This window comes from Dermatophagoides pteronyssinus, unplaced genomic scaffold, assembly GCF_027571235.1.
Source record: "Dermatophagoides pteronyssinus isolate colony J.1.1.1.1 unplaced genomic scaffold, Derpt_VIB-CSIC_2022.12 sq0023, whole genome shotgun sequence".
NCBI classification, from domain to species: Eukaryota; Metazoa; Arthropoda; class Arachnida; order Sarcoptiformes; family Pyroglyphidae; genus Dermatophagoides; species Dermatophagoides pteronyssinus.
This window is the reverse complement of record NW_027461547.1, coordinates 518,435-545,688: the sequence shown is the minus strand read 5'-3', so window position 1 is coordinate 545,688 and position 27,254 is coordinate 518,435. Positions and strand designations below refer to the sequence as shown.

Genomic DNA, 27,254 nt, shown 5'->3' with positions numbered 1-27,254 from the left:
AATAATGAAAATAAAACTAATCTCTTTTAATACTGATTGGGGTGTTATACCTGGATTTTCATTCAATCATTTTTCTATTTTTTTGAGGATTATCTGAATTTGCGAGAAAAATCTGTTTAATTAATTAATTTGATTGATTTAATAATTTGATTGTTATCGATCTATCGTAGGAATACAGCCATCACAATCCAACAATAGTGATCAATCAATGCGATGGCTATGTTGATGGATGGATTAATCATCATCATCATCATAATCATCGTTGTCATTTGAAATGTTGTAGTAACGAAAGAAGGAAAAAATCAATTACAACCAGCTAAATTAAGAAAAATAATAAAACTTGGCCACTTGGATACGAACAAACATTTACACTTTTCATTTTCATTCGTTTTTATTTCTCATGAAACTTTCATCTCATGACATATCAAACATGATCGATGTTTGATATTTATTGCAAGTTCATTCATTCATCCATAACAATTATTCATTTGAATAAATTTAGAAAACCCACACGCACATGTCTTATAAGATTTCAATTGATGAGAAACAACGAATCCCGATCATAGTGAAACTGAGAAAAAAAGTAAATCTATTGTGTTCATTGACATAACAAACAAACGATAATCATGATGATGATAATGACTAGTCAGAAATTTTATTAATTTTTTTTCACTAAAAAGATATTAATAAAAAGTCTATGTTTTTCAGAAATTCTACGATTTATTTATTTTTTATTTACATTATTTTGTACGATACCTGTGTCATATATAACTCAAATAAATTTAGTCCATTGGCATTGAAATATCTACAATAATAATGATGATATCAAAACTTTCTTGACCCCAAAAACTATCAACAGCTATCAATGATAACAATTAAGTGATAAACGTAAACCTTAACGCAGTGGTCTCTTGTTCTAATTTTGTTGTTGTTGTTAGTTAGGGTGACAGTGACCAAAATGTTGACAACGACAATACATCGTTGTAATAGAATCATCTGATATTTGGAAAAAAAATAAAATAGATTACGTTAATGAAAATTTATTTTTCAAAAATATTATGATAAAACTTTGATCCATATTGATCCATCTTTATACAACATAATCTACACAGCAAACGTTATTGTTTTGTTTCATATATAAATAGATCAGTTGTTGATCATAAGCATTAAATCATAAATTCTTTTATTTCTCATATAATGATTTTAAAATAAGATTTTTTTTATTTTAAGTTTTTTCTCTAATTAATTGTTTATTTGTTTTTTTTAAATTAGCTTTTAAAAGCTTAATTTCAAAAAATGAAATCTTTTTTCATCTTTATTCTAACCTGTTGGTTACTTATATCGATCGATGCTAAATATTTGCGAAAAGATTCACAAGCCGACAATGATGATGTCTATCAGATTGGTTTCGGTATTGGTGATATTACCGGACCAGCAGCTGAAATTAACATGGTGAGAAAAAATAACAATCAAATATAACAATCATTAATAGAAATTTTGTCTTTTCACATTAGATGGGTTATGCTAAATTAGGTCAAGATTCCAAAGGTATTCATTTACGATTGTATTCACGTGCTATGGTCGTTGCCGATAAATCTGGTACCCGAGTTGCTTATGTTAATGTTGATCTTTGTGGTTCAGCACAATTATTAAAGATATTGGTCGTAGAAGAATTGCAGAAAATCTATGGAAATGATGTCTATACACATGAAAATGTTATGATATCGGCAACGCATACACATGCTGGACCTGGTGGTTATTTCCAATATCTATTGTATATTGTAACCACTGAAGGTTATATTAAAGAATCCACCCATGCCATTGTATCCGGTGTTGTTAAGGTAAGATTGTAATCATTTTCTCAAATGATTTTTTCTAATTAATTCTATTGATGATCAGTCAATCAGAGACGCACACGATAATATGGAACCTGGACGTATGTACTATACCGAAGGAACATTGGTTAACGCCAGTTCAAATCGTAGTCCAGCATCATATCTTCAGAATCCGGAAGAAGAACGTGCTCAATACGAACATGATACAGATAAAACATTTCAAATGTTAAAATTCACCGATTTAAATGATAAACCAATTGGTATGGTGAATTGGTTTGCCGTACATGGTGTTAGCATGAATAATTCAAACAAATTAATCAGCAGTGATAATAAAGGCTATGCAGCAATAACATTTGAACAAGATTTTAATGGATATACCAACATTGGGAAAGGACCATTTGTCGCCATATTTGGTCAATCAAATGAAGGTGATTCAACGCCAAACATCATGGGTGCACGTTGTCTGGATACCGGTAAACCATGTGATTTCGTACACAGCACTTGTAATGGAAAGGTTTGATTATTAAATCATACATATATTTTATCGGAATGATAAGAACGATATATCACCTGCTTTTATTAAATTATAGAACGAATTGTGCGTTGCTTTTGGACCAGGTAAAGATATGTTTGAAAGTACAAAAATTATTGGAGAACGACAATACTTGAAAGCAAAAGAATTGTTTGCAAAAGCAAACGAAACAATTAAAGGTGATGTACATTTTGTTTATCAAAATATTGATATGGCCAATAGAACTGTCACATTGGATGATGGTCGTATGGTAAAAACCTGTCCAGCTGCATTAGGTTTTGCATTCGCTGCTGGAACAACAGATGGTGAAGGTGCGACTGTCGTAAGTATCCTAATTCGAATACAAATTAGAAATAATTCTTCTTTGTTTATCCTTAACTAATTCATCATATATAGTTCCATCAAGGCACGAAAAAAGGTCAAGAGAGTAAATTTTTCGATTTTATTCGTGATTTTATCGCACATCCATCGAAAGCTCTACTCGAATGTCATGCCCCAAAAGCCATTTTGTTGCCAGTTGGTGAAATGAAATTCCCTTATGAATGGGCTCCAGAATTAATGCCCACTCAAATGTTTGAGATTGGAAATTTAGTCATTGTTGGATTGCCAGGAGAATTCACTACAATGTCTGGACGTCGTATTCGTAAAGATATTAAAAAAATCTATGCCGATCATGGACGAGATGTTCACGTCATTCTGTCTGGATTGGCTAACACTTATTCAAATTACATAGCAACACCTGAAGAATATCAACTTCAACGTTATGAAGGTGGTTCCACATTGTTTGGACCACATACATTGGATGTAATTTTTCAATATTATTTTAATTGACCAAAACATACTAATATAAATAATCCTTTTGCATAATTCTTAGGCTTATCGACAACAATATCGATATCTGGCTAAACAAATGCTTTCACGTGAGAAGATTGCATCACCTGGACCGAAATTTCCTAATCTATTGAAAAAGGAAATCACATTGAAACCAGGAGTTGTTTTCGATGCAGCAGTTCGACATCATTTTGGCGATGCTCTTACTCAACCGAATGATCAATATCATATTGGTGAACGTGTCGAGGTTAAATTTTGTGCAGCCAATCCACGTAATAATTTACGCTTGGAAAAAACATATCTAACTGTTGAGCGATATGAAAATGATGAATGGATTGTGGTGGCGACAGATGCACATTGGGAAACAAAGTTCATTTGGCATCGTGATAGCGTTCTTCTTGGTACAAGTAATGCAACCATTCTATGGGATATTCCACTTCATACTAAACCCGGTCTTTATCGTATACGATATTTTGGTGATCATAAAAATATTATCGGTACCATACAAGAATTTGAAGGTGCAAGTCGAGAATTCAAAGTGATTGAATAAATTGCCATTTTAATACATACAATATTCAATAAATTATCATGTGCCAAAATAAAACCGACAATATCAATTTGATGTAACAATTTTTATTATTCCACGATACACAAAAATAAATAAAATTTTTTCTTTCAATTCTTTTAAAAAAAAAGTTATAGCCACAAAAAACGTGTAATCGATAAGAATGTAAAAAAAGAAAAAAATTACTAGAAAGTAAAAAAAATGATGTACAACTGAATGAAACGATGATGATGATGATGATGACGATTATGATGATGAATTGACGTTCTAATTAAGGCGAATGAAAAAAAGATTGGAAAATAAGGACAAAGACTGTGGGAAAAGAAAAAAAAATCGATAATTCCATCAATTCGATTTTATTTTAGAATTTTCTTGAGATTAATTGACTGGATCTTCACTTTCGCTATTAGAATCTATTAAGAGAAAAAAAATAATTTAAAAATTTTGTTCAAATTTAAGATTTGTACAATTAATCGTACCTCCTTTTTTGCCCATATATTGATGTTTACGTAGCCGATCATAGAGATCTTCTTTGTTAGTACTGTAAATAGATGGATTGGCAATGCCCTGTAATGTACCATTATTTGATTTACTGTTATGCAACGATTCTTTCATATATGTTTCATTATAAAAATTTGGCATTTCCCAACCATCATCTTCATCATCATAATAATGGGCATATGTTGAATGATGTGATGGAGCGATACTTTCGGCATATGGTGCAGGTGCACCATAATAAAAGTTTTGCTGAGAACCATTTGTTGGACCAAAATCGGCTGGTATCGTGTGCATAGATAATTTTTTCGATATCGGTCTTGTTGCTGTTCGAACACAGATCATCCAGATCAATAATACCATGAATATGATGAAAAATACGGCTGCACCAATACCGCTAGCAATATAAATTAATTCTGATTTACGTTCACAACGATCGCCATAAAAGTTTATCAAACATTCACAACGTGGTTTTTTCATTCCTAGAATCGAATTTAAATTAATCATTTGTAAAGTGGTCATCGAATTAAATCGATTGAACATACCTGTTTTCCAATCGCATTTTCCACCGTTGATACAATAATCATCACATATATCGATACAATATGGAGAGTTTGGTGTTGTGGCAATACCATCTGGATGAGGGGCCTCTTTGTATCCATCTTTACATACACAACGGAAATCTTCTGAACCAATGGATGGTGCTTCACATTGTGAATTCTGTGGGCAAAGTTCAATCTTATCATTGATTAAACAAGGATTGGAACATTGATCAGCACTTGTTGATCCAATCGAACTTGTTGTTGAATTCGGTGGACATGATTGACATGACGTATCTCGCTGTTCAACATCTTGGTAAGTGCCTTTCGGACACTGCTGACATTCCTCAGTGGTCACATTCAAAAAGTGACCAACAGCACAGATTTCTAGAAAATAAAATTTACCTTAAATTCATATCCATATAGTATTTTAGAAAACAAACGTACCAAGATTACATTGGCCAATATTGATGGCTGCAATAGATCCGGTTGTATAGCCAGCAGGACATGGCTCACAAGATGGCTGCCCTCTGGTCCTATAATATCCCAATGGACATGCTTCACAATTTCCAGTGGATGATAATTGAAATCCGGCCATACATTCAGCTAATGATAAACAAAAGAGAAAAATTAAATTTTCGTCGGAAAAATTCCTTCGAACTACTTACGTCTACATTCTTTTTGCGAAATAGCTTCCGAACTGCGGGTAGTTAAACCTGGTCCACATGGAATACAAGTGAATGAACCTTCAGCTGGTTGATAGAAACCATAACCACATGGTCTACAAGTTGATGTTTCCATATCATAATATAAGCCGGGTGAACAACTTTCTCGACATTCCGAAGGATGACGTGCGCCTTTGATGATTGTTACACCTTGTCGTTGACCAATCACTGGACAGTTCTTACAGTGAAGTTGCCCTAATTCTTCTTGATACGAACCAACCGGGCATTTTACACAACGACCTGTTTGATCATCGAAAAAGGTTCCCAAACCACATTCGACACAGCTATTACCAATTACAACTTGACCTGGTGGACAAGCATATTCCGTAATAAGTTCCAGACTAGTCAAATCGGCTGCAACATTGGGCAATGTATCACGAACATCAAAAATCGCTGATTCAACAACCGCTCGACGTATGATTGCTTCCATTGTATCTTTATCTTGACCATTTATTGAATTTGTGGATGATGATGCAACAATTGGATCATTATTAGCTGGGAAACTGACTTCAAGGCTGTAGATATCTTGTTGATTTTCTTCTTCAGAATTTTCTGACAATGAACGAGCAGTCTGTCGTTTAATTCGATTCGTATTGATTTGCACACCTTTGATACATTTAACGTTTATGGCCAAACCTTTACAGCTTCCACGAACATTATCCGAACAGATTTTCCAAGCTCTATCCACACGAAGAATACTATCATGAGCACGAGATGTTAAAATTTTCTTCCCCGATTCGGAACAAACAACTGATGACGGGAAATTCATGACCATTCGGAAAATACGTTGAGCCGAATATTTAGGTGAACAGGCTGGAAAGACTAGTGGGGATTCTAGATTTTGATCAGAGGATTTTGGCCGCCAAAAACCTTCGGCACCGCAAACATAGAAATTCGGAACCGGTTCGGAGAAATGTAATCCAGGATTACATTTAATTTGGCAAACTTTGAATCGTCCACCCGGACCCCAATCCGAACAATCTCGTTGACCATTGGTTGGTGGATCAGGAATCTTACAAAATTCTCGTAATACATGTATCTGGAAATCACAACGAGCTGTATTTCCAACTTCATCCAACGCCACATAGGTTAAATCATAGATTCCTTTTTTCAACGATTCTCCTGGTTTGATTTTTTGTACCTCCATTACTTGAGTATTTCTTAAATCATCGATGAATTGTGGCTCATCCCAATGTACGATGGTTGAAGTGTTTGGCTGAAATAACCCACATATCAGGTGGACAATGAAGAACTTGTGGTGGTATTTTATCCTGCTGGAGAATTCGACAATCATCACCGGTATAACCGTTAGGACAGAAACGTTCACCACATTTTCCTGGACCAATACGTTCGACGGTTCCAAGTACGGTATCATAACCAGTCCAACGAAGTAATAATCCACTATAAATCACCGGAGAATTTTTACAACTTCGTATTTGCGATGGAATTTCAACAGACATATCCAATGGTCTATTCCAGATGTTTACGCGTGATAAACGACCATGGAAACCTTCACCAAGATGTGCGACAGAATTTTCAACCGGTGTACCCAACACTATCCAGCCAAACGCTGGTAATCGACCACCTGTACCATAATCTTGAACAGTATTAGCTAAGGCAGTATCGGTGACAAGCATCAGTGTACCGTCTCGGCCATCCCAAATGATATTGATGTAATGCCATTGGCCATCATTGATTGGCACGTTCTCCAAGTAAGGCATGAAAATATCAGGTGTTCGTTTCGAATTGGAACCATTATCATTGAACAAAGAGATTAAAACACCGAGATGATTTGCCTGCACTAATGGTCTTTGAGTTTTGCTTATAACATAGGGCGAATCAACTTCATACAAAGTAAAATAAGTTCCAATTGTTTCTGGGATGAATTGTACCCAGAGAGCAATGGTGAAACTATTTGATTCTTCAAGCATAAATGGTATGGTCAATGCAGCATTTGATGAACGCGAACGATCATTGAAAAAGAGATCATATTCAATATTGATTGGTTTACGGCAATCTTCACCGGTCATATTGAAAGGACATTTACAATAGAAACCATTGGTCAAATCAATGCAGGTTGCTGAAGGTGGACATGATGTTGGTAGACAATCAATAATATCTTCTTCACAATTTTGTCCAGTAAAACCGGGTGGACAAATACAGTCATAAGTACCGTCGTAATTGTCCTGACAAGTTGCACCATTTTGGCATCGTTTTTCATCACAAACATGAAATTCATACTGACATCCTACTCCGGTGAATTTTGACGGACATGAGCAATTGAGCCCGGAACCATAATCCTGACACATGCCATGATTCTGACATGGATTACCGATGCATCGTTGTGGAGCTGTTTGACATCGTTTTCCATCTGTACCAGATGGACAAACACAGAAATAATCCTAAAAATATGATTATAAATTAGAATAGATTACGGTACAATGGAAAAATCAAACCTGGAATAAATCAACACATCGAGCGTTATTGTGACATGGGGATGAATCGCACATTCCAACATCTTTTTCACATCGAGGTCCATTCCATCCCAGCGGACAATTACATCGATAACTATTAATTTGGTCTACACAAGTTCCTCCATTGAAACAAGGTGATGATGAACATTCATCTATATTTGATTCACAAAGTTCACCACCGAATCCTTCATGGCATTGACATTTGAATGCATTATCCAGATCAATACAACGTTCAGTTCCAAGCGGAGAACATGGATTAGAAACACATTCATCAACTTCAGCTTCACATTGAAGACCAACAAATCCAGGTTTACATTGACATCTAAATCCCATCGATTGATCAAGACATGTTCCACCATTCTGGCAAGGACTCGATTCACAAGCATCGATTTCATGTTGACATCTAGATCCGGTGAATGAATTCGGATCGCAAACACATCGATAGCCATCAATTAGATCCACACATTCGGCATCGTTTTCACATGGTGATGAAGCACATTCATTGATATTGATTTCACAACGTGTACCATTCCAACCAGGTTCACAAACACATTCATGATAGAAAAGTCGATCAACGCATAGACCATGCACACAAGGATTTGTGGCACATAAATCAATTTTCTCTTCACATCGTTTTCCTGTGAATCCAGGAGGACAATCACACTTGAAATCATTGACAAGATCAGTACATTGAGCGCCAAGCAAACATGGATCGTCAGCACAATCATCAATATTCGTTTGACAATGCAATCCAGTCCAACCAGCTGGACATCGACAATGATAACGTCCCTGAAAGAAACAAAACCACAATGATATTTCAAAAAAATGACAAAAAAATGATCATACCTGTAACAATGGAATGCAAATGGCATCATTCTCACAAGGTGATGGATTGTTCGAACAAGGATTGACAGTAATATTACAATTATGACCTTCATAACCAGTTCTGACAAAGACAATTGATATTGTCGATACCTGGAAGATTTTGACACATGGCTTTTTCTGGACAACTATCCGGCAGACATTCCTCTTGTTCAATTTGACATTGTAGACCGGAAAATCCAGGTGGACAACGACAACTATAACTTTGTGGATGATCGATGCAAGTACCACCATTGTAACAAGGTTCCGACTGACATTCATCAATATCGATTTCGCAAGATTGTCCAGTAAATCCAGCAGGGCAATAACAATATGGTTCATGCTTATTTACAATACAAAGGCCACCATTTTGACATTGAATCGATGAACATTGACCCTGAACACAGGCTTCTTTCTTGCGTTCACCTGGACGTAATGTTCGCTCACGTAATCGACATTCAATACATTTTGTTTGTCCTTCTTTTTCCTGATAATAATTGACCGGACATGGAGCACATGGTTCTAGTCCAGTTTCCGAATAATGTCCCGGTGGACATTTGACTTTACATTCATTAATCGGATTGAGCACCCGGTCCATAGGTAAATGTATTGGCTACGCATTTTTGACATTCTTTGAAACCTTCTTTCGGTGGTGTACCGGAAAATGTGTTCATTGGACATTGCAAACAAGGTACCATGCCAGTTGGTGAATATGTACCATGACCACAGACTGGAATGCATTCAGCAACACTTTTACTTCCTTCGGATTTTGTATAGGTTCCTTCCGGACATTGACGACATGATGGCTGGCGAAGCATATCTTGATACCAGCCTAATGGACAAGGTAAACAAAGATTTGCGCTGCTAGAAGCATAAGTACCGGCCGAACATTGTAAACACCGAGGAATTTTATTTCCACTTTTATCTTCTGTGGCATTTAATGGACTAAGAATTTCGCCTGGTCGACAGGTGAAACCACGTTGAACTGTTGAACGAAGAGCCTATTGAGAGAGAGATTAGATAAATTTTATTATGATTATCAAAGAAAATGTTCTACTTACAATCAATGATGGACAGGAACCACCAACTTGTTGAGTTGAAATGTTCAACAATGGTTCGATGACAGCATAGGTACTCGGTACCATTAGATCAAAAATTAACGTCAATGTTGAACCACATAAATCGTACAATGTTTTTTGACGATATTTCGGTTGAATTCGAAGCACATATTTGATCGATAATTCGTTGGTATTTGGTTTGAGCGAAATGGTCGTGTTGAAAAAATGGACAGCCATATCGACATTGATTGCTGAACAACGTTGTGAAAGCAAATGATTAAGATTATCATAGTAACTTGAAACATAATTGACATATGCTGACATGCATGATGGTGGAGCAAATCCTCCACTTCGATATTCAATGTTAGCCATAACATCATAGCTAGAATCATCCATTTCAGACTCTGGTTCGGGAACGCAATCCGGCACCATATTGTTAGGTTGCCAGTGGCTGCTTTCTGAACATTCATAGATTTTCAATGAATCACCATCAATAAAACGATATCCTTCCAGACATCTTGATGCACATTTATAGCCTGAATCGGTACGACGACACATAATTTCACCATTGGCTGGTTTGGTCAATGACCATGGAACACAAATGGCTGGTTGAACTGATACCTGGAAATGACAAACGGCTTCATTTCCAAATCGATCAGTCGCAAGGACTGTAACATTTCGATATCCTTTCACCGGTATGAAATCCATTTCAGGAATCAAGGTGATTTGAACTTCGCCCAGATTCATCAGTTGCGTTAATTAATCGACGTGTTTGATTGAAATTTATTTCATAAGATTCCTGTTCTTCCACCAATTCGATTACGTATGATTGGGGACAGTGAAGCATCGGTGGTGTTGTTTCTTGTACAGTAATGTTTACCTGACAAATGGCCACATTTCCATCCGTATCATAGGCTCGATATTCTACACGAGTATCTTCCAATACGACCATTGGTGGTTTAAAACCAATGGGTAAAACTTCAACTCTAGCTACGAATCCCGAATTATCCGTTGCAGTTGGAATTGTATAATTAACAGGCATAATGCCGGCTGGACCACGATTGACAACAATTGGAGCTGTAGGACAATTCTGGAAACGAGGTGGTTCTTTATCTACGCAAAATGGATGTCCATTATCGTAACCAAGTAGAATATCATCTTTTTTGTCTTCACAACCAAGCAATTCGAATTTCAAGCAAGGATTTTTATGATAAGCAACAATACCAAGTATGATGTAACGAGCAACAACCGTAGCTGGCAGATTAATCACACTCAATTCTCCATAATTACCCATTTCATTTAATGTTAGATTGAAATTTAGGAAAGTAGACGACAAAATTTTCAGCTTCACGAACTTTATAGAAAAATCGAAGTTCAGTAGGTCGACCAACAACATCGTTAGTGACAACACCTTTCACTAATAAAGCTTTGATGCGGTAAACTTTTTTCAAATCCACCGTAACATAAGTGAATGGTTCATGTTGACCACACCAACCGGTGGCTGAATTGAGGCGAACTTTTGTTGCTTCATAATTGGTACGTTGTGTGGTTGCATTGATTGCTGAATCCGGTATTAGACCAGTAGAAAGACCAATCGGTTTAATTATTCGACAATCCGCACTTTTCACGCATGTTATTGGATCATTTGTATATGGAACATAACCAGGTCGATCACAAGTAAAACGAACTTGAGTATTATGTTCATAACTGGTTGCAATTTGTTGACCATCCGGTGGATGTCCAGGATCAGTACAAACAGGTCCTTCACAACGAAGGTCGCCAAAATCCCAATAACCTTTTTCCGAACACCGAACTACATTATCATTGCGACTTGTTTTTCCGGCTAATGTAAATGTATTTTCACAGCCAAAAAAGAAACTCGACCTACAAATCAATAAAGCAAAAAAAAATAAACAAACAAGATTTATTACATATACACCTTGAGAAAATTTCTTAAAGTAAAATGTTAAAATGATTACATACTTAAAATGTGTATCCATATAATAACCATATGAAGCTCCATTCTGATTCAGGTGGTTTTCCACAATCGATTTTTGGACAAGTAGGCATTACTCCAGACAACCAAAAATCTGGTTTTCCATCTCTAGGATCATAATTGCATTGACGATAATATGCATATGCAGTACCTTTGTGTGGACGACCATCTTCTTGACAGGTAACATTGGCCATACTTAAGAAAGGGATCAAGTTATTTTCCAATGTCGATTCATATTGTAGTTTTAATCCTTGTGCTGGATCATCAGCTATGATTGGACATTGCGCATAAACACATTGTGGTGTCGTACCATTCCAAAGTCCATTCGATCCACAGACCAGTGAACGTTGTCCTTGTAGTACATATCCGAAATCACAATTGAATGTAATGACATCATTATAATGATAATTTTCTTGTAGAGTTAATATTTTTCCATTTTCAGGAGCCGATAAATTTGGACATTGCTTCAGGTACACAGGTTTTATTTATTCGATAAATATCACCATCTCTTAGTCCGGTTTCAGTCGATGGAATAGAATAGCCAGCCGTTCCATTCGATGTATATAATTCATAACCAACATTACAATGGCAGGTAGAACCACCAGGTGAATTGACACATCGTTGATCACAGCCACCATTACGATCAAGACATTCATTGATGTCAAAACAATCTTGACGTGTACAACCCATAAGTTCGAAACGCATACAAGGTGCAACAGCAAATTCGATAATCAATACACGAACATATCTTGCTTCTAATGGTATCGGCAAATTCACAATGGATAATCCGGATCCTCCATTTGGGAGCTAATCTGAATTGTAATGGCCGTCCTGATATGTCTGAATAATCACGAAACAAATCAGTTAAATCATCGGCATATTGTAATCGTATAGTGATTGGATAAGCTTGTGATCCATCAAGTCTTTGCACAGATTGTATACGTAATCCACGAATCACGATCGGAGCTTTAAGATCAACTTGGACCCAATTTTCACCTATTCTTGGCGATGCTCCACACCAACCAAAATGTGTACCACGTGGTATCGTATCCAATCGAATGTCCGATTTTTTATATCCAGGTTCAGTGCTTGATACACGTATGGATGAATCGGGAATGGCACCCGTAGTAAGGCCAAGATCGGATACAGGACGGCAATTAAGATTTGGTTCAAAACCTTGTTTACATTTACAGAAAAATCCACCATCAGTGTTTGTACAAATAGTTGAAGAAATATCACATGCTGAGTTTCCAGGCGAACATTCATCAATGTCTAAACATGTTGGTATTCCTGTGAATGATTGATTACTTGAACATTTCATAATTGAGAACCTTCAAGTCGATAACCTCGATTACAGAAAACTCGTGATTCATCTTCAAAGTAAAAATCTCGATCAGCATCATTGGTGGCAAGGTAACCATTTTTGATTTCTGGTAATATTGGACATTTAGCTCTTTCACAAACTGGTGGTAAACCAGACCATTGACCAATGGATGTACAAACAACCACTGGCACACCACGACGATGATAGCCATTTTCACATTCAAATCTTATTATTGTTCCATAGCTACGATTCACTGAACCAGCCATTATTGTTTGTATAGCATGAGGTGTTTCCGATATCGGTGGACATGATGAAGCTAAACAAATGGGTAACTTTCCCCATTTTCCATCTTCACCACAACGAATCGATTCAGTACGTTGATTTGATGGAAAAGCAAAACCAGCATAACATTGATAGATAGCAATACCGCGATAGGTAACATTCGTAGCATCAACAGCAAAACCATTATTAATCTGTGGTACAGGTCCACAATATCTTTCCTGACAATTTGGTATTGTATCCAATGACCATTTTCCACCCATCAAACATTCAGTTTCTAATTTCAAAACACCTGTGCTGAATTCCTGACCAATCGGACAGGTGAATGTCACTTTAGATCCAAACATTGATCCACGTTCCGAAGCAATGGCATTCCTTCCTATTTTCAATGGCGAACAATCTGCCGAAAAATTTGCTGACCATCCTCGAGCAGCTTTCATAGCATTCGTTTTGAACAGCAATAACATTCGACCAGATGAAGCAGTTAAAGTCAAGCCAGTAGGTTTAGTTTTAGTTCCAAAGCCACGGCTTGGATGTAATGGAACTGCTGTTGATGAATCTAATCCATCATATATTTGTAAAATATCTTCATTTGTAACACCAAATTCATTGAAAACGATCGATACAGATCCTTCGGTCGGTTTTTCTCTGCTAATATGATAAATACAGTTCTGATTTGTTGGATAATTTGTCACACCAAAAGCCGGTGAAGTAACTACACCTTTATCAGCAAATAAATTTATTTCACAGCCTGCTTTATAACGGATTGAGAATCCTTTTCGCGAATGAACGCCAAAATTTGAATGGAAATAAATATAGACAGAATTTCCGGTCGAAACTATATACCGTTCATGTGATTTACTTAGCTCTGTACTCATATTACCACTAAAACGACCAAGTGGAGCACTTCTCGATGATAGACCATCACGAATGAGTAGGAAATCGGTATCCGGTTCTAAATCTAATTCGGTCACTTCCAATGTAATTGTTTTGCCTTGACTTGCTGTAATAGCATAAACACATTCAAGACCACCAGGATAATAGCTTGGATATTGTGGTGAATTAATGAATTGAGCATTGTTTTGTGCAGTGAATTCTCCGCCACATTTTAATGGTTCAGTTTTCCATGAAGCACGAAAACCTCGTTTTTCTACCGAAGCATCTGAACGAAATTTGATTATCATTAGATTACTGCCTGTAGTAAATGCACGGGCCGATATGTTTTGTATGCCAGATAATGTAGCCAATGTCGTACTTGTTTCTTCAGTTCGACCACCGACTAGAATTTGCACCTGATCGAAATTATTTTCCGTATCAAATTCTGAGAATTGTAAAATCATTCCCGATCCTATTGGTCCTTCTAATGTCCATTTACAATCACTATTCGGATCATATTTATTCGGATAATTTGGTGATATAACTTTATCGCCAGAACTTTGTAGATAATAATTACATTTTCGTGGACAGTCCATTTCATCAGATCGATCTTCACAATCATCATCACCATCACATTTCCAAGCATTGTTTATACATTTTCCATTACTACAATGATATGAACCGGTGGGACATGTAATTTTCTGACAAACAAATGGCAATAGTTCTTCACATTCGGCTAATGACCAAACACTTTGTGGTGTATCACCATTCGATGTATGTTCACCGACGACAGTTGCCCGTATACATTGACCGTCATCAACATTCGGCTGATCATAAGCCCAAAAACCGACATATTTACTAACAAAACGTCCACTTGCCGATTCAATTGTATTTGTTGATAATTGATCAATTGATTCAAAACCGATCCAAAATGAACGGCCATCATCGCCAGCCTCACGTAGACTAGCTTCAGCTAATGCAGCGGTAAAGTTGTTCTGCGTAAAATCACTGATCAACACTAATTCACTGCCATATCTAGAAAAAAAAGAAGAGAAATACGAAAACCGGCTTAGAAAAAATGTTCGGAAGTTAGATGAAACAAAAATATTAAAAAAAACAAGCTTAGAGCTATTTAATGACCCAGAAAAATTAGGCTTAAACATTCATATTAGAATCGATTTGAACGGAAAAGTGATAATGAAAAAAAGTATGGATAACCAAAACAGAACAAAGAAAAAATAAAATGAAAATCGAATGGGAAAATGAGGATAATTAAAAAAGAAAACAAGTATACAGTAAATATGTATTTGAGCAAAACTCGTCTTTTATCGATTATCATGTCTTTAGGTCAGATATTTTTTTTTGTTGTTGGATATTTATGGTTATAATGATAATTATCAGTATTTATCATCATCATTGTTTTGGTAAAGCTGATTTTCATTCAATTTTCATTGAATGTCAAATAGGTAGTCAAAAATGGATTTATTCATATTTTCATTAATAACACAAACATTACATGCCCTAATAATTTAATCGAAAAGCTATAATTATATGAAGATGTATTTTTGAAGAAAAAACATTTATTTTTACATAAATTCAATACAATTATTAATGATAATATTTATTATTTTTTTTCTTAAATAAAAATTTGAATGAAACCAAATTCAAACAGAAAAAAAACGTTGACATCAACATGTTGAATGTTGATCGATGATCATCATATTTATATGTATGACCTAAACAGGATTAAAAGAAAATGAAATTTTTGATTTGAAACTTTGAATGAAAAATTGATTTTGATTTAAAAAGAAATTGAATGGAATTTCGTTTTTTCTTTTCATTAAGATGAAGAAAAACAGTTGTCTAACAACAAGAGCAGCGAATAAAACTAAACTTTGGGAACCATGATGAACAATAAAAAAAAGATGTATGAATGAAAAAGAGAATGAACCAAATTGCGACAACAATACAATTTCAAGGTGATATTATATCTGATTTTTCTCTTTATTTTAACTTGTGAAAAAAGTAATCATCATTGAATCACCATCATCTCTATGTCATCTTATTATCATCCATGATGATAGCATATGGCCATTGACCATTTTCATTTCTCTATAACGTATACCTGGTGGAACAATTGAATCAAAAAAAAATGATGATAAAATGCAAGTGTGGCATCATATTGAATTAAAGTCAACATGTCTTTCTGTAAAGTGCGAATTACAACTTGAAAAAATAACGGGATTTTTCATTATTTTTCTGTTTTTTTCTGTTTTTTTGTTGATTTTTGCCACATTCGTGAATCGTGTAATAAATATCATTTGGTAATATTAGTCATCAAAAAAAAACAAATTATTTTCATGTGTAGATCTATGACCATATAAAAATCAAATGAAATGAAAACACTTCATTTGTCAGAAATAAAACATCCTACACGACATGATCATGGACCAAAGAAAAAAATTACATCCAAAATCACATCCAAATTTTTTTTGTAGGCTAGAAAAACAGGATTTTTTTTTGTTGTCGATGATCTGTGTGTAGGATTTGAAATCTTTTAATAAACAAAAAAAAAGAAAGCGAAATCAAGATAGTTATTTCCATTAGCTAACCTATAACCTACCTGAAATGGTTAGCATGTATTTGACAAAAGTTTGACTAAAAGTTGAAAGAAGATTAATATCATATTATAAATGATCATTTAATAAAATGCATGAATCATTGTCGAATAACATTTTTGGATAAAAAAAATGAAACAAAAAGAAAGAGTTGATGATGACATCTAGATCGATCATTAAGACTATCATCATCATTATCATCATCAGCCTTATCATCATCATGGTCGGCCATTTGTATTTTATCGTGCTGAATTATTTTTCGTTTGAATTTTTTTTTACTACCCGAAAAACTTCCTGACTTCCTGATATTCCTTCTTTCGATACGGAATAGAACATACCGGACAACATAAACAACAATTATTATCATTTTGGTTTTTATCTATATACATCATCCATGAACAATACGGACCAATACAATAGAGATTTGTTAGTGAAAATTGGCATTTGAATTGTAATTTTCTTTTTCTTTTTTTGCCCTCCGTCATTGTTCGTCATCAAATGGTTTTTTTTCTTTTCTTCGTGAATGTATTCGACAGAATCGATTTTTTTCTTAGCTATAACACGACATAATCATACAATAAAAAAAGACAGGTAGTCAATAAAAATGATGTGTTAGTGCAAAATTATGCATTTAATACATATAATGATTATACATGGCTTGTTATAATCATAAAAGTGATCATTACCGATCATCATCATTATCAATCAAACGACCTTTAAAAAAAGTAGAAAAATAAATGTGATCCAAATTTACCAGGATTTTCGACCTTATTTAAATCATCATCATCATCATCATCATCAAAATCATCGTCAAGGTTGAACATGCATACAAGAAAAAAAGAGAGATAACAAATATTAAATCCCTACAGGTTTTTAATGTCCATCATTTTGATGATAGTCATCATCACCACACGGAAACGATGATAACCATAAAGAGGTGTTGGTCATTAATTTACTTATGGCAGAATAGAGTTGAAATATTCACGATCATGAATGATCAATAATAATCATCAATGAACATTTGGAAAAAAATGTGAGTAGTATTAAGACTAAAAAGCCAGAAAAATACAAATAGACTCGTTTAACTGGATTAGTCTAATTATACACAATCACAAGATATTGAAAATATACAAGTTATTTGATTCATCCTCGAGACATGTGTGTATATATTCTTTTATTTTTAAACATCAATATCATCCGAATGTATTGGTTAAGGTATGGCGGAGAAAGAAAAACAAGTCATTTTTCATTGACCTAAAAGCTTGATCATCACATCATATATTCACACTAATAATACCGATACCGTTATACTTGATTGGTCATCATACATAGACCGGTAACTCTAAAAATAATTTAACTTACTAAAAAAAATGTGATGATGATGTTTGAGCTGAAAATGTTTAAGAACTTGGTTACTTAGTTAACTGTTAGTCAAGGTAAAAGAAAAAAAAATAATGTAGAAAAGAAGCCTGATGTTTAGGTCAGTTATGGCCATTGGGCATAAATGCATTTTTAAACATTTCTATTTTTTCATCGTTTTTTCTGGATAAATATTATGATATCTACTTTACATTATTATTAATATATACCAATATTTTTAGAATCGGGTGAAATTTTTTTGAAATATTCAAGTTTTTTTTCGGTTTGCTCTCTTTCTTATATCTAATTATTGAGTGCCTCAATTTTAATGTATAATTCAAACATAAAATAGAATTTTAAAATGAAATTTTAAACTAAAAATTTTATGAGAAAAAGAATTTTCTCAATGATAATAATATTGATATAAAAATAAATAAATAATAAAGTGATGATGGATAAATTCCAATCAATCAACTACCAATAACAACGATAATAATAATCGGAATGTAAAAAATAAAATAAAAAATCTGTAGACAAGTGATGATCGATCGATTTGTAACGTTTAAATTTATCGAAATTGTGACCTCGATTGTTAAACTAAATCAAAGAAAAATTTAATCGATTCAATAATGATTGAATATTATTACACAACTTTAATTAATCAAAATGTTCAATTATTTTAAGATAAAATTTATATATCGATTAAATTATTTTGTTGATTGATCATCAGCCAAATATTCAATATTCGACAGGTGTGTGTTTGTGTGTGCGTGTCACTGTGCAAGACTAATATAAAATTTTTTAAAAAAAAATATAAATACCAAGAAAATAAACAAGATTAATGTGAAATGTAAAGGTTTGTAAACAAACATATCCAATTTTTTTTAAAATAAAAACTTACCGCCTACAAATCTGTGCCGCTCTGCGCCATGAATGACGTAGATTAAAAAAACGATAACAATAAATTCCTTCACGTCTCCAATCTATGGTTTTTATTTCAACCAATATCAAATGAAAAAAATGAGAAAAAAAATTTCAAAACCAAACAAAAATTGCTTACCTTCGGGACAATGAAGAAAATTATCCGTACTCATTGTTTGTGACTAGAAAGAAAAAATTAAATAGATCAATTATCATTATGAAAAAAGATATAGATTTTAGATTTTGTTTGTGTAATTTAAGTTGCTAAATCATGGTCAATGTCAATTGATTTAGAAAAAAATAAAGTTTTTAATTTCCCGTTAGATTCGACCCAAATGAACAAACAAACATAAAAAAAGACAAACAAAAACAATGGTCAATAAAATTCAATTTAATCATTTTTTTTTGTTGTTGCTGAAAAAACAACAAAATTGTTAATTTGATAAATCAATTTTGTCATTTTGTCAAAATATTTTTCATTTAATTGTAATTGTTTTGGACGAAGGGAAATCATCATCATTATCATCATCATTGAAAAGACAAGTTCCAATTGAAATGATTGGGCGTCACAGACATATCCAAAAAAACTTTATCTACTCTTTTTTTTCGTTGAAACAAATACTAATGGAAAGGAAAACAGAAGAATGAAACATAAATAATTGAGCAAAAATAATACAGCAAACGCAAACAAAAGTTGCAAGACATAACTTTACGATTGACTTATTCATTCATTCATTAAGTCAGACACATTTTCATGTTCAGGAGCCCTATCATCATCATCATCATCATTATCAGTTGAATTCAAAATAAAAATCCATGATGATTTGTAAAAGATATTCCTCCCAAACATACTCACACATAAAGTGAATGGCATCCATTAGTCTGAAAAAAATCACACAAGTAAATGGACATTAAAAAAGATAATGAAAAACAACATTATAATGATGATGATAGTTTTCATTCACCGATAATGATTCATCAGTATTATAATCTTCACCGAGCAAAAAAGAAATACTTTTCTTCTGTATCAAATCAATGAATCTACGAAGAAGATTTTTGTTTAAGGGAGAAAAGAAAATTTCAATCACCCAATCATCAACGATCAAATGATCGTAAAGAAATGAGGAGACAAAAAAAAATATCCATATCATAAATCACCGCATTTTGGCGAAATGAACAATCTATAAAAGATCGACAAAAGGTCATTGTCATCAATAGATGATTATCATCATACGAATCATTTGTCCATAACATTTGATTATGCACAAAAATATTTATGAAGAATTTTATCACTGACAGAAAAAAGCAAGTGTTCAACAAAAGGCGAACCCCATAAAAAAATGATTAATTACAAAATGTTTGATTGATTGATATTCGTAAATGACAACTATTTAATAATTCCATTATCGATTTTGGAAAAAATTGTCAAAATTTACAGGTGTGATGATTCACACTTTTTTTTTGTATAAAATAAGCATAAAAACAATAATAAGCGATAACAAGCTACTTAATCATGCATCACAATTTTGTTTTTTGTTTCATATTTTTGACAGCTGATCAAAAGAATTGATTGTCATAAAAGATTCACGGTTTATCATCATCATCATCATAATGATGCTCTTATTATTCTAGATTCGATGCATATCTAATCAGTTATTTTCAAAAAAAATGAAACTCTTTTTTTCTTGTTTTAAACTCCTAATATGGTGTTACAAGAACAATGGATCACACAAACAATAATGACAGCAACAACAACCATTATCCAGTGAAGAGTAAAAAAAATACATTCAAATAATTGTACATTATCATCAGCATAATAAATGGTTTGTAAATAATAATAACAGAATAGTGATGACGCGTGCAACCATCACTTTATTTGAAATATTTTCAAAAAAAACGGTTTCATTTTAAATTTCTATGAATGAATGACTGAATGAATGATGAAATATAAAACAAACAAACATCTATTCTCATTTCATTTCATTCATAAAAATGATTGAATGGGAGACATAGATATAAGAAAAGCAATACATAAAATCTATAAATAGTTAAAATTTAACACAAACAAACCTAAATTATGAGTAATGTCATCATTCAATTTTTTTAAATTCATTTTCATTGTTGTTGTTGTTAAATTGAACAAATTACAACAATAAAAAATGAATATATCGATTTACTACTATTTGGTGTTTTCAACTTTTTCCCGTTGATGACCGTTATTTACTTATTACATGCATAGGAAAAGATCATTTTTATCGATATACAAGAGATCACCACAAACATCACCATGGTAAGTATATTATCGGAAAAAAATCAGGAAATTTTCTATAACAATCAATGTTTACAACAGATCAAAACAGATATCATAACTGTCATTCAATAATAATTCAGGAACCGATTTTGTTTCATTGTGATTGGTTAAAAATCTTTATGAAAAGAAAAAATTTTCGATTGTCATATCAACAAAAACAATGATGAAATAAAAATGTATAATTCATAATCGTTTATGATTAATAAAGTTATATCCGGGAAAATTTTATAAACATTGGTGAAAGAAAGATTTTGAATAATTTTATGATCATTGCGTTCATTTTGCGATATCAAAATGTTTGATTTTTTTTTTGTTCTCTATCTTGAATCATTATCATCATCAAACCTTTGGTCATCGTTAGGATCATGGTCAATTACTTATCTACATAGCATTCTAGGTAATTAAAGATCATTTTTCATCAGATATTTTGATTTTTATTCATAGAAAAAAATCAGAATCAATTAAGAGAAAAATACTGATGAATTTTTTTCTGTGGTTTTTTGGGCATCAGACTAATTACTAAGATGATCATCGTTTATCAAAATGAATTAATAATAATCATGAAAGAAAAACAAATTGTTTTGAATAATGTTTTTTCCTGATTGAATAGAATTAATTTGCATAGACAACATGATGTTAAAGTAATTCATATAGAGTATGAAAAGGATTAATTTTGTTTTTTGTTTGAAAAAGGGCCAAGTTCAACAAACAAAAAACTAATAATAATAATAATAAATCCAACTTTCGAAATCAACAAGATTAGAATCGTTTCAAATCTCGGCAAGGTTATTTGCTATTTTTTTCGAAAACTACATTGACCATCGACTCGATGAAACATCAATTCAATTTGAATTAAAAATAAAAAGACAACAGACGTGAAACAAATAAATAAGAAAAAATGAACATCATGGAAAATAATCCACAATTCATCAGAGAAATGAATGTCTGAGAAACATCAAAGCAATAAAAAATGAATCACTACAATGCCAAGATTACGACATTTGCAAAAAGGGAGGAATATGCAAGCACGAAAAAAAAAATTTAAAAATGAAATTATTGAAAGTTTGAAATAAAAAAAAATGCTGAGTAAAAAAATGTTCGAACAGCAACAAACATCATGTAATAGTATGAATATTGGAGAAAAATTATCATTGTACAATGATCAATTTGAAGATTCTATGTCAAATATCTATCGATGACAATGACGATGATGATTTGACCACCAATTTAGTGATACAAATTGTAATTCGTTTAATGATAATGGAACTATTTAAGATAATTGTGTATTATTTTCTTTTTGTGTATGTGTGTGTAGTAAAGTTTTTTTTTGGCCGAAACTGACAATAATAATTTCAGTGAATAATTTCCTTTTTGATCATGACAATTTTGTTTTGTCGTATCAACTTACATCCCTTTTTACGTATTCATCATCAACATCATCATCATGTCCTACATAACAATAATAGTTTTTCACATATGAAAAAATGACATCCACTTTTTACATTTTTTTTGTTTTGTTTTCATTATGATCATTTATCAAATGAAATAAAGAAAAAAAAATCCACAGGATTTGATTATAACAACAAAAAAAAAGTTCATTTGATAATGTATATGTGAATGATGGGCGGCAGTAAAAGCGAAGACAAAATGTCAATCCAGAACAAACAATTATGTGTCATTGTCAGTTATATAATGTTGGACATAATCAACATCAAAAAAAATGACCAACAGATTAAAAATGTTTATACGTTGAAGCGCATAAGTCACATAACATCGAATGGTAAAATGACACACACATATACGAATTTCTTTTCCTCAAAATTGAAATTTTGTTAGAAAAAAACTGGATAATTGTGCACTCAATTCAATTCACTCTGATTTCAGAATAGATCTAAAAGTGTTGAATGATTCATTCAACGCTACAATAATGAGATGATGATTTAATTCTCAAAAAGTAATTATCATCATCAATGACAAAAAAATTGAATATAATTATCATCGATCTAATAATTAGCAATCGATAAAATTTAATAGACCGTCAAAAACTAATATTGAAATGTGACAAGAAAATAAAAAAAAAGAACAAAATCACAAAAATTTTAAATTAACAACCAGACACTTGTTGAATACATGTTGTTGAACGGAAATTAATTCGGAAACAATTCCTGAAACAAATTAACTAAATGAAAAAACGTGTCATAGACTTTTGTTGTATGCGTGTAAACAACAACTTATTATATATTTATACGCGTAAAAAAATTAAGGCTAGGCCAAATGATAACAGACAAACAAAAAATTACAAAGAACAAATTTTATTATTATTATTATTAATGTACTCGAAATAGAAATCAAAGTATTAACAACAACAAAAAACTGAAAATCACCATGATTTGGTCAGTTTTTTTTGTTCATCCATTGAAATAAAAATTCTATTAATAGGATAGACACGCAAACACGCGAATATTTTTTCTTCACGATAAATCATTCATTCATTTCAATCACACGCCAACAATAGTTATTTTTTTCCATATAAAATCGACAAATTTTTATTCAGTGAGAGTGTTCAGCATGTGCCGGCATTATTGTTTTTTTCTCCCGATTCATTCGAGCCCATTTTTTTCGGATATAAAAAAAATTGACTGAGAAAAAACAATTGCCAGGCACCTTTATCTTTTATTTTATTTTTTCATTGTTGTTGTTCTTGTTGCATGTCATTCATCCGAAAAAATAGCTAAAGCAAAAGGATAAAATCTTTTCATTTACACGACAACAACAACATGAAGAAAAAAATTTGTGAGAAAAAAAAATCCAACTTGATTCCGTCAGATAAATTCGGGAAATTGATCAAAATAATATATATCAAATATGTGGCGAGCGAAATGAAAAAAAATAAAGTTAATCATTAATATTGTTCAAGTTTGGCCAATTATTCAGTTCTAATTGGTTGTTAAATTGATTGAATTGAATGTAGTTCATATTCAAATGAATTGAATAGATATATGCTAAATGAATGTTACAGAAGAAAAAAAACTTTTGGAAAAAAAGACGAAAGGCTTGGCCGATCAATAGAAAAATTGTGCCTTTTTGTTGTTGTTGTTGTTGAAAAAACATGATCAAAAAAGGAAACTAGCAACGATTCAATGATACGGAAGTATAAATTTATTGATAATAATAATAATGATGATGGAACCAATATCAACAAATAGAAAATGATTTTCGTGAAAAAAATTGAAAATTTTCAATTTTAATAAACAATCTCAATTACCGACGACAAGACATACACATATAGTTGATATCAAACATTAGTAATAAACAAACGATAATATTCCATTGAGATGCATCATTTCATATTGATTAAACAAAGTTAACAACAACAACAACAAAAAATCTCATCACTTGATCATTCCACTTAACACTTTCTCTCAATCTATTTTGACCATTTTTCGGAATTTACAACCGACAGAAAAAAAGATAATTCACATCTTATTTTTATTTAAAAATTCAATCAAACAAATGGCCAAGTGGCGTGTACGTTGGAATGAAATCCCATCAAAATAAGATGATAACTTATTTTGAAGAACAAAAAAAATAATTTTCCACTGTAAATATTTTTCTCTTGAGAAACATAAATTTTTTTGGGAAATATCAAGACAATTAATCAAACGTATTTTGTGTCTGTTTGTATGCGAAAGTGATAAGTGAACTTACGTTTTGTGCCGTAACCCGTGCAGGTATAATCGACAATGAAATAAAAATTGTGATTAAAATAAATAAAATTTGTAATGAATAATTAAAATGGCTATGATTTAATATAAATGGATTGAAATGATCATTGACATTAGCATTGGATTTCGATCGTTTTTGTTGCCATTGTTGATATAATAATAATGGTGATGACCATTGTGTTGATGAAGATTTTTTTGATTTCAATTTTGTTGAAATATATTTTCTAGAATTCATCGAAAATTTTGATTTATATGTGGATGGCATTAATGATGGTGATGATGATGGTAGACAATTTGGTGATGATGATAGTGATAGTGATTTTCTATTTATGTCGTGATCAGATTGTGTTGTAATGATGGTAGAATTGGTTGGCCTCGATGTGAATGATGATGATGATGATGTCGATGATGATGATGATGATGTAATGATGATGGCACTATTTGATGATGGATTGTAATTTTGTTGTTGACCATTTTGATGGTGACGATTACGGCTTTGGCTAGGCCGAGCCGTTTTTGATATCGTTGTTGATGATGATGGCAGCATCATTTTCTTTTATGATGGTAATGATGATCTTGTCGTTTGGTGATTGGATTGAATCAAGCCAAACCGAATTTGAGATTCATAAAAAAAAAACACTCAAGCTGAAATTGAGCTGACCAAACACACACACACACAAAAACATCAAACAACCATAGGGAATGAAAACGATATGATGATTTATAATGATGAAGACGACCTTGCCGTTCGTTTTGGTTCAAGCCACAAAACAGATAAAAAACTGTGACGATATTTTAGGTGTTGATCTCGAAAAAAATCTGGCTAAATTACATTTTATTTGGGCCAAAACAAAAGCTGTGAAAAAAATAGAAAATTATAATTAAAATTAGCTTCTGATTGTTATTACAACATTCATTCATATTGTTTGTACAGGACAATATCAATAACAATATGATTGGACAATCACACGAATGATTATGAATAACAAAAGAAAAAGAAAATTACGATTCGATACGAATCAGATGTTCGAGAGAAAAAAAGAACAACTAAAACTTGTAAATAAGACTAGTAATTATCAATGATACGGCAGTGTATTAATACCATAAAGAAATGATGATAATCATCATCATCAAAAAACGCCTTGAACACCCTGAAAAAAACTCACAAACATTTCAATGGTCAAAAACAAATTTGACCAATCATTGACCATTACATTAATTGATCCTTTATTTATTTTCCATTTGAATAAAACTTACATTAATTGCAATTGACAACATAATGATGAATGGATTCTTGATAATAACAAGAACAGCAAAAAAAACGTGTCAGTGCCGGGAATCGGCAGTTTCAAAATTTTTACAATATTAATGTTCCATTCAATTCATTACATTCATACAAACACAGATACACTTTTATAGACAAGCAAAATTTGGATGATCACAGTTTTTTTCAATAAGAAAATTGATGGCAACAATGAATATGACATCGGCCAAAACGATGTATAGTTGGCCGACAATGATGACTGAAACAAGGAATTTTCTTCTTCTTCATCATTTCTTTTCCAAAGCACTATCAAACAAAATTTTTCTGTTTTGTTTAAAGAAAAAGAGTCTATTTCTCTCTGGCCAAATATTAGCTTTCGACAATTTGATCTCTTTCTTCTTTCTGCAATTCATTCATCTTTCTTTCTCTCTCACTCTTCAAGTAACAAGAAACAGGTATTTTTTTCATTTTAAAATGTATTTCTTCGAAAACTGTTGAATATTTTGAAGACAAGACGACCAAATGCAAAAAATAATCATTGAAGGTAGTAGTGGTTTTTCATAAGAAAATTCTTAAAGTTCCTTATTTTTGCTTTGTGTTGTTGTTTATGTTAGTCTAAATCTGACCAGGTATGTTTTTCCACCAATGTTTGACAGGTAAACACAC

The 27,254-nt window shown here is 32.5% G+C and overlaps 2 protein-coding genes across 2 annotated transcripts; one reads left to right on the top strand and one right to left on the bottom strand.

The window, feature by feature from the left end:
* The first annotated feature begins 1,166 nt into the window (after positions 1-1,166).
* On the top strand, positions 1,167-3,877 carry CDase (neutral ceramidase). Its single transcript, XM_027341741.2, has 6 exons — positions 1,167-1,452; positions 1,515-1,841; positions 1,900-2,349; positions 2,426-2,689; positions 2,764-3,171; positions 3,242-3,877. Exons 1-6 carry the CDS (start codon positions 1,297-1,299, stop codon positions 3,746-3,748), a joined length of 2,112 nt encoding a protein of 703 aa, XP_027197542.2. The 5' UTR covers positions 1,167-1,296; the 3' UTR covers positions 3,749-3,877.
* Positions 3,816-25,981, bottom strand: uif (sushi, von Willebrand factor type A, EGF and pentraxin domain-containing protein uif). The gene is given in 21 exon segments (XM_027341740.2): positions 3,816-4,176; positions 4,243-4,740; positions 4,804-5,184; positions 5,245-5,403; positions 5,466-6,738; positions 6,740-7,924; positions 7,979-8,785; positions 8,843-8,944; positions 8,946-9,431; positions 9,433-9,858; positions 9,919-10,653; positions 10,655-11,233; positions 11,235-11,799; positions 11,899-11,945; positions 11,947-12,378; positions 12,380-12,715; positions 12,717-13,237; positions 13,240-15,425; positions 19,269-19,350; positions 19,428-19,470; positions 25,308-25,981. Coding segments are annotated over 21 exon segments (11,445 nt in total). The 5' UTR covers positions 25,875-25,981; the 3' UTR covers positions 3,816-4,141.
* Between the last annotated feature and the right edge of the window lie 1,273 nt (positions 25,982-27,254).

Excerpts from the sequence above, each read along its gene's own strand:
- CDase (XM_027341741.2), top strand. The coding sequence starts at position 1,297 with ATGAAATCTTTTTTCATCTTTATTCTAACCTGTTGGTTACTTATATCG. Across the intron at positions 1,842-1,899 it reads TTGTATCCGGTGTTGTTAAG|TCAATCAGAGACGCACACGA; the intron begins GTAAGATTGTAA and ends ATTGATGATCAG. Across the intron at positions 2,690-2,763 it reads ATGGTGAAGGTGCGACTGTC|TTCCATCAAGGCACGAAAAA; the intron begins GTAAGTATCCTA and ends CATCATATATAG.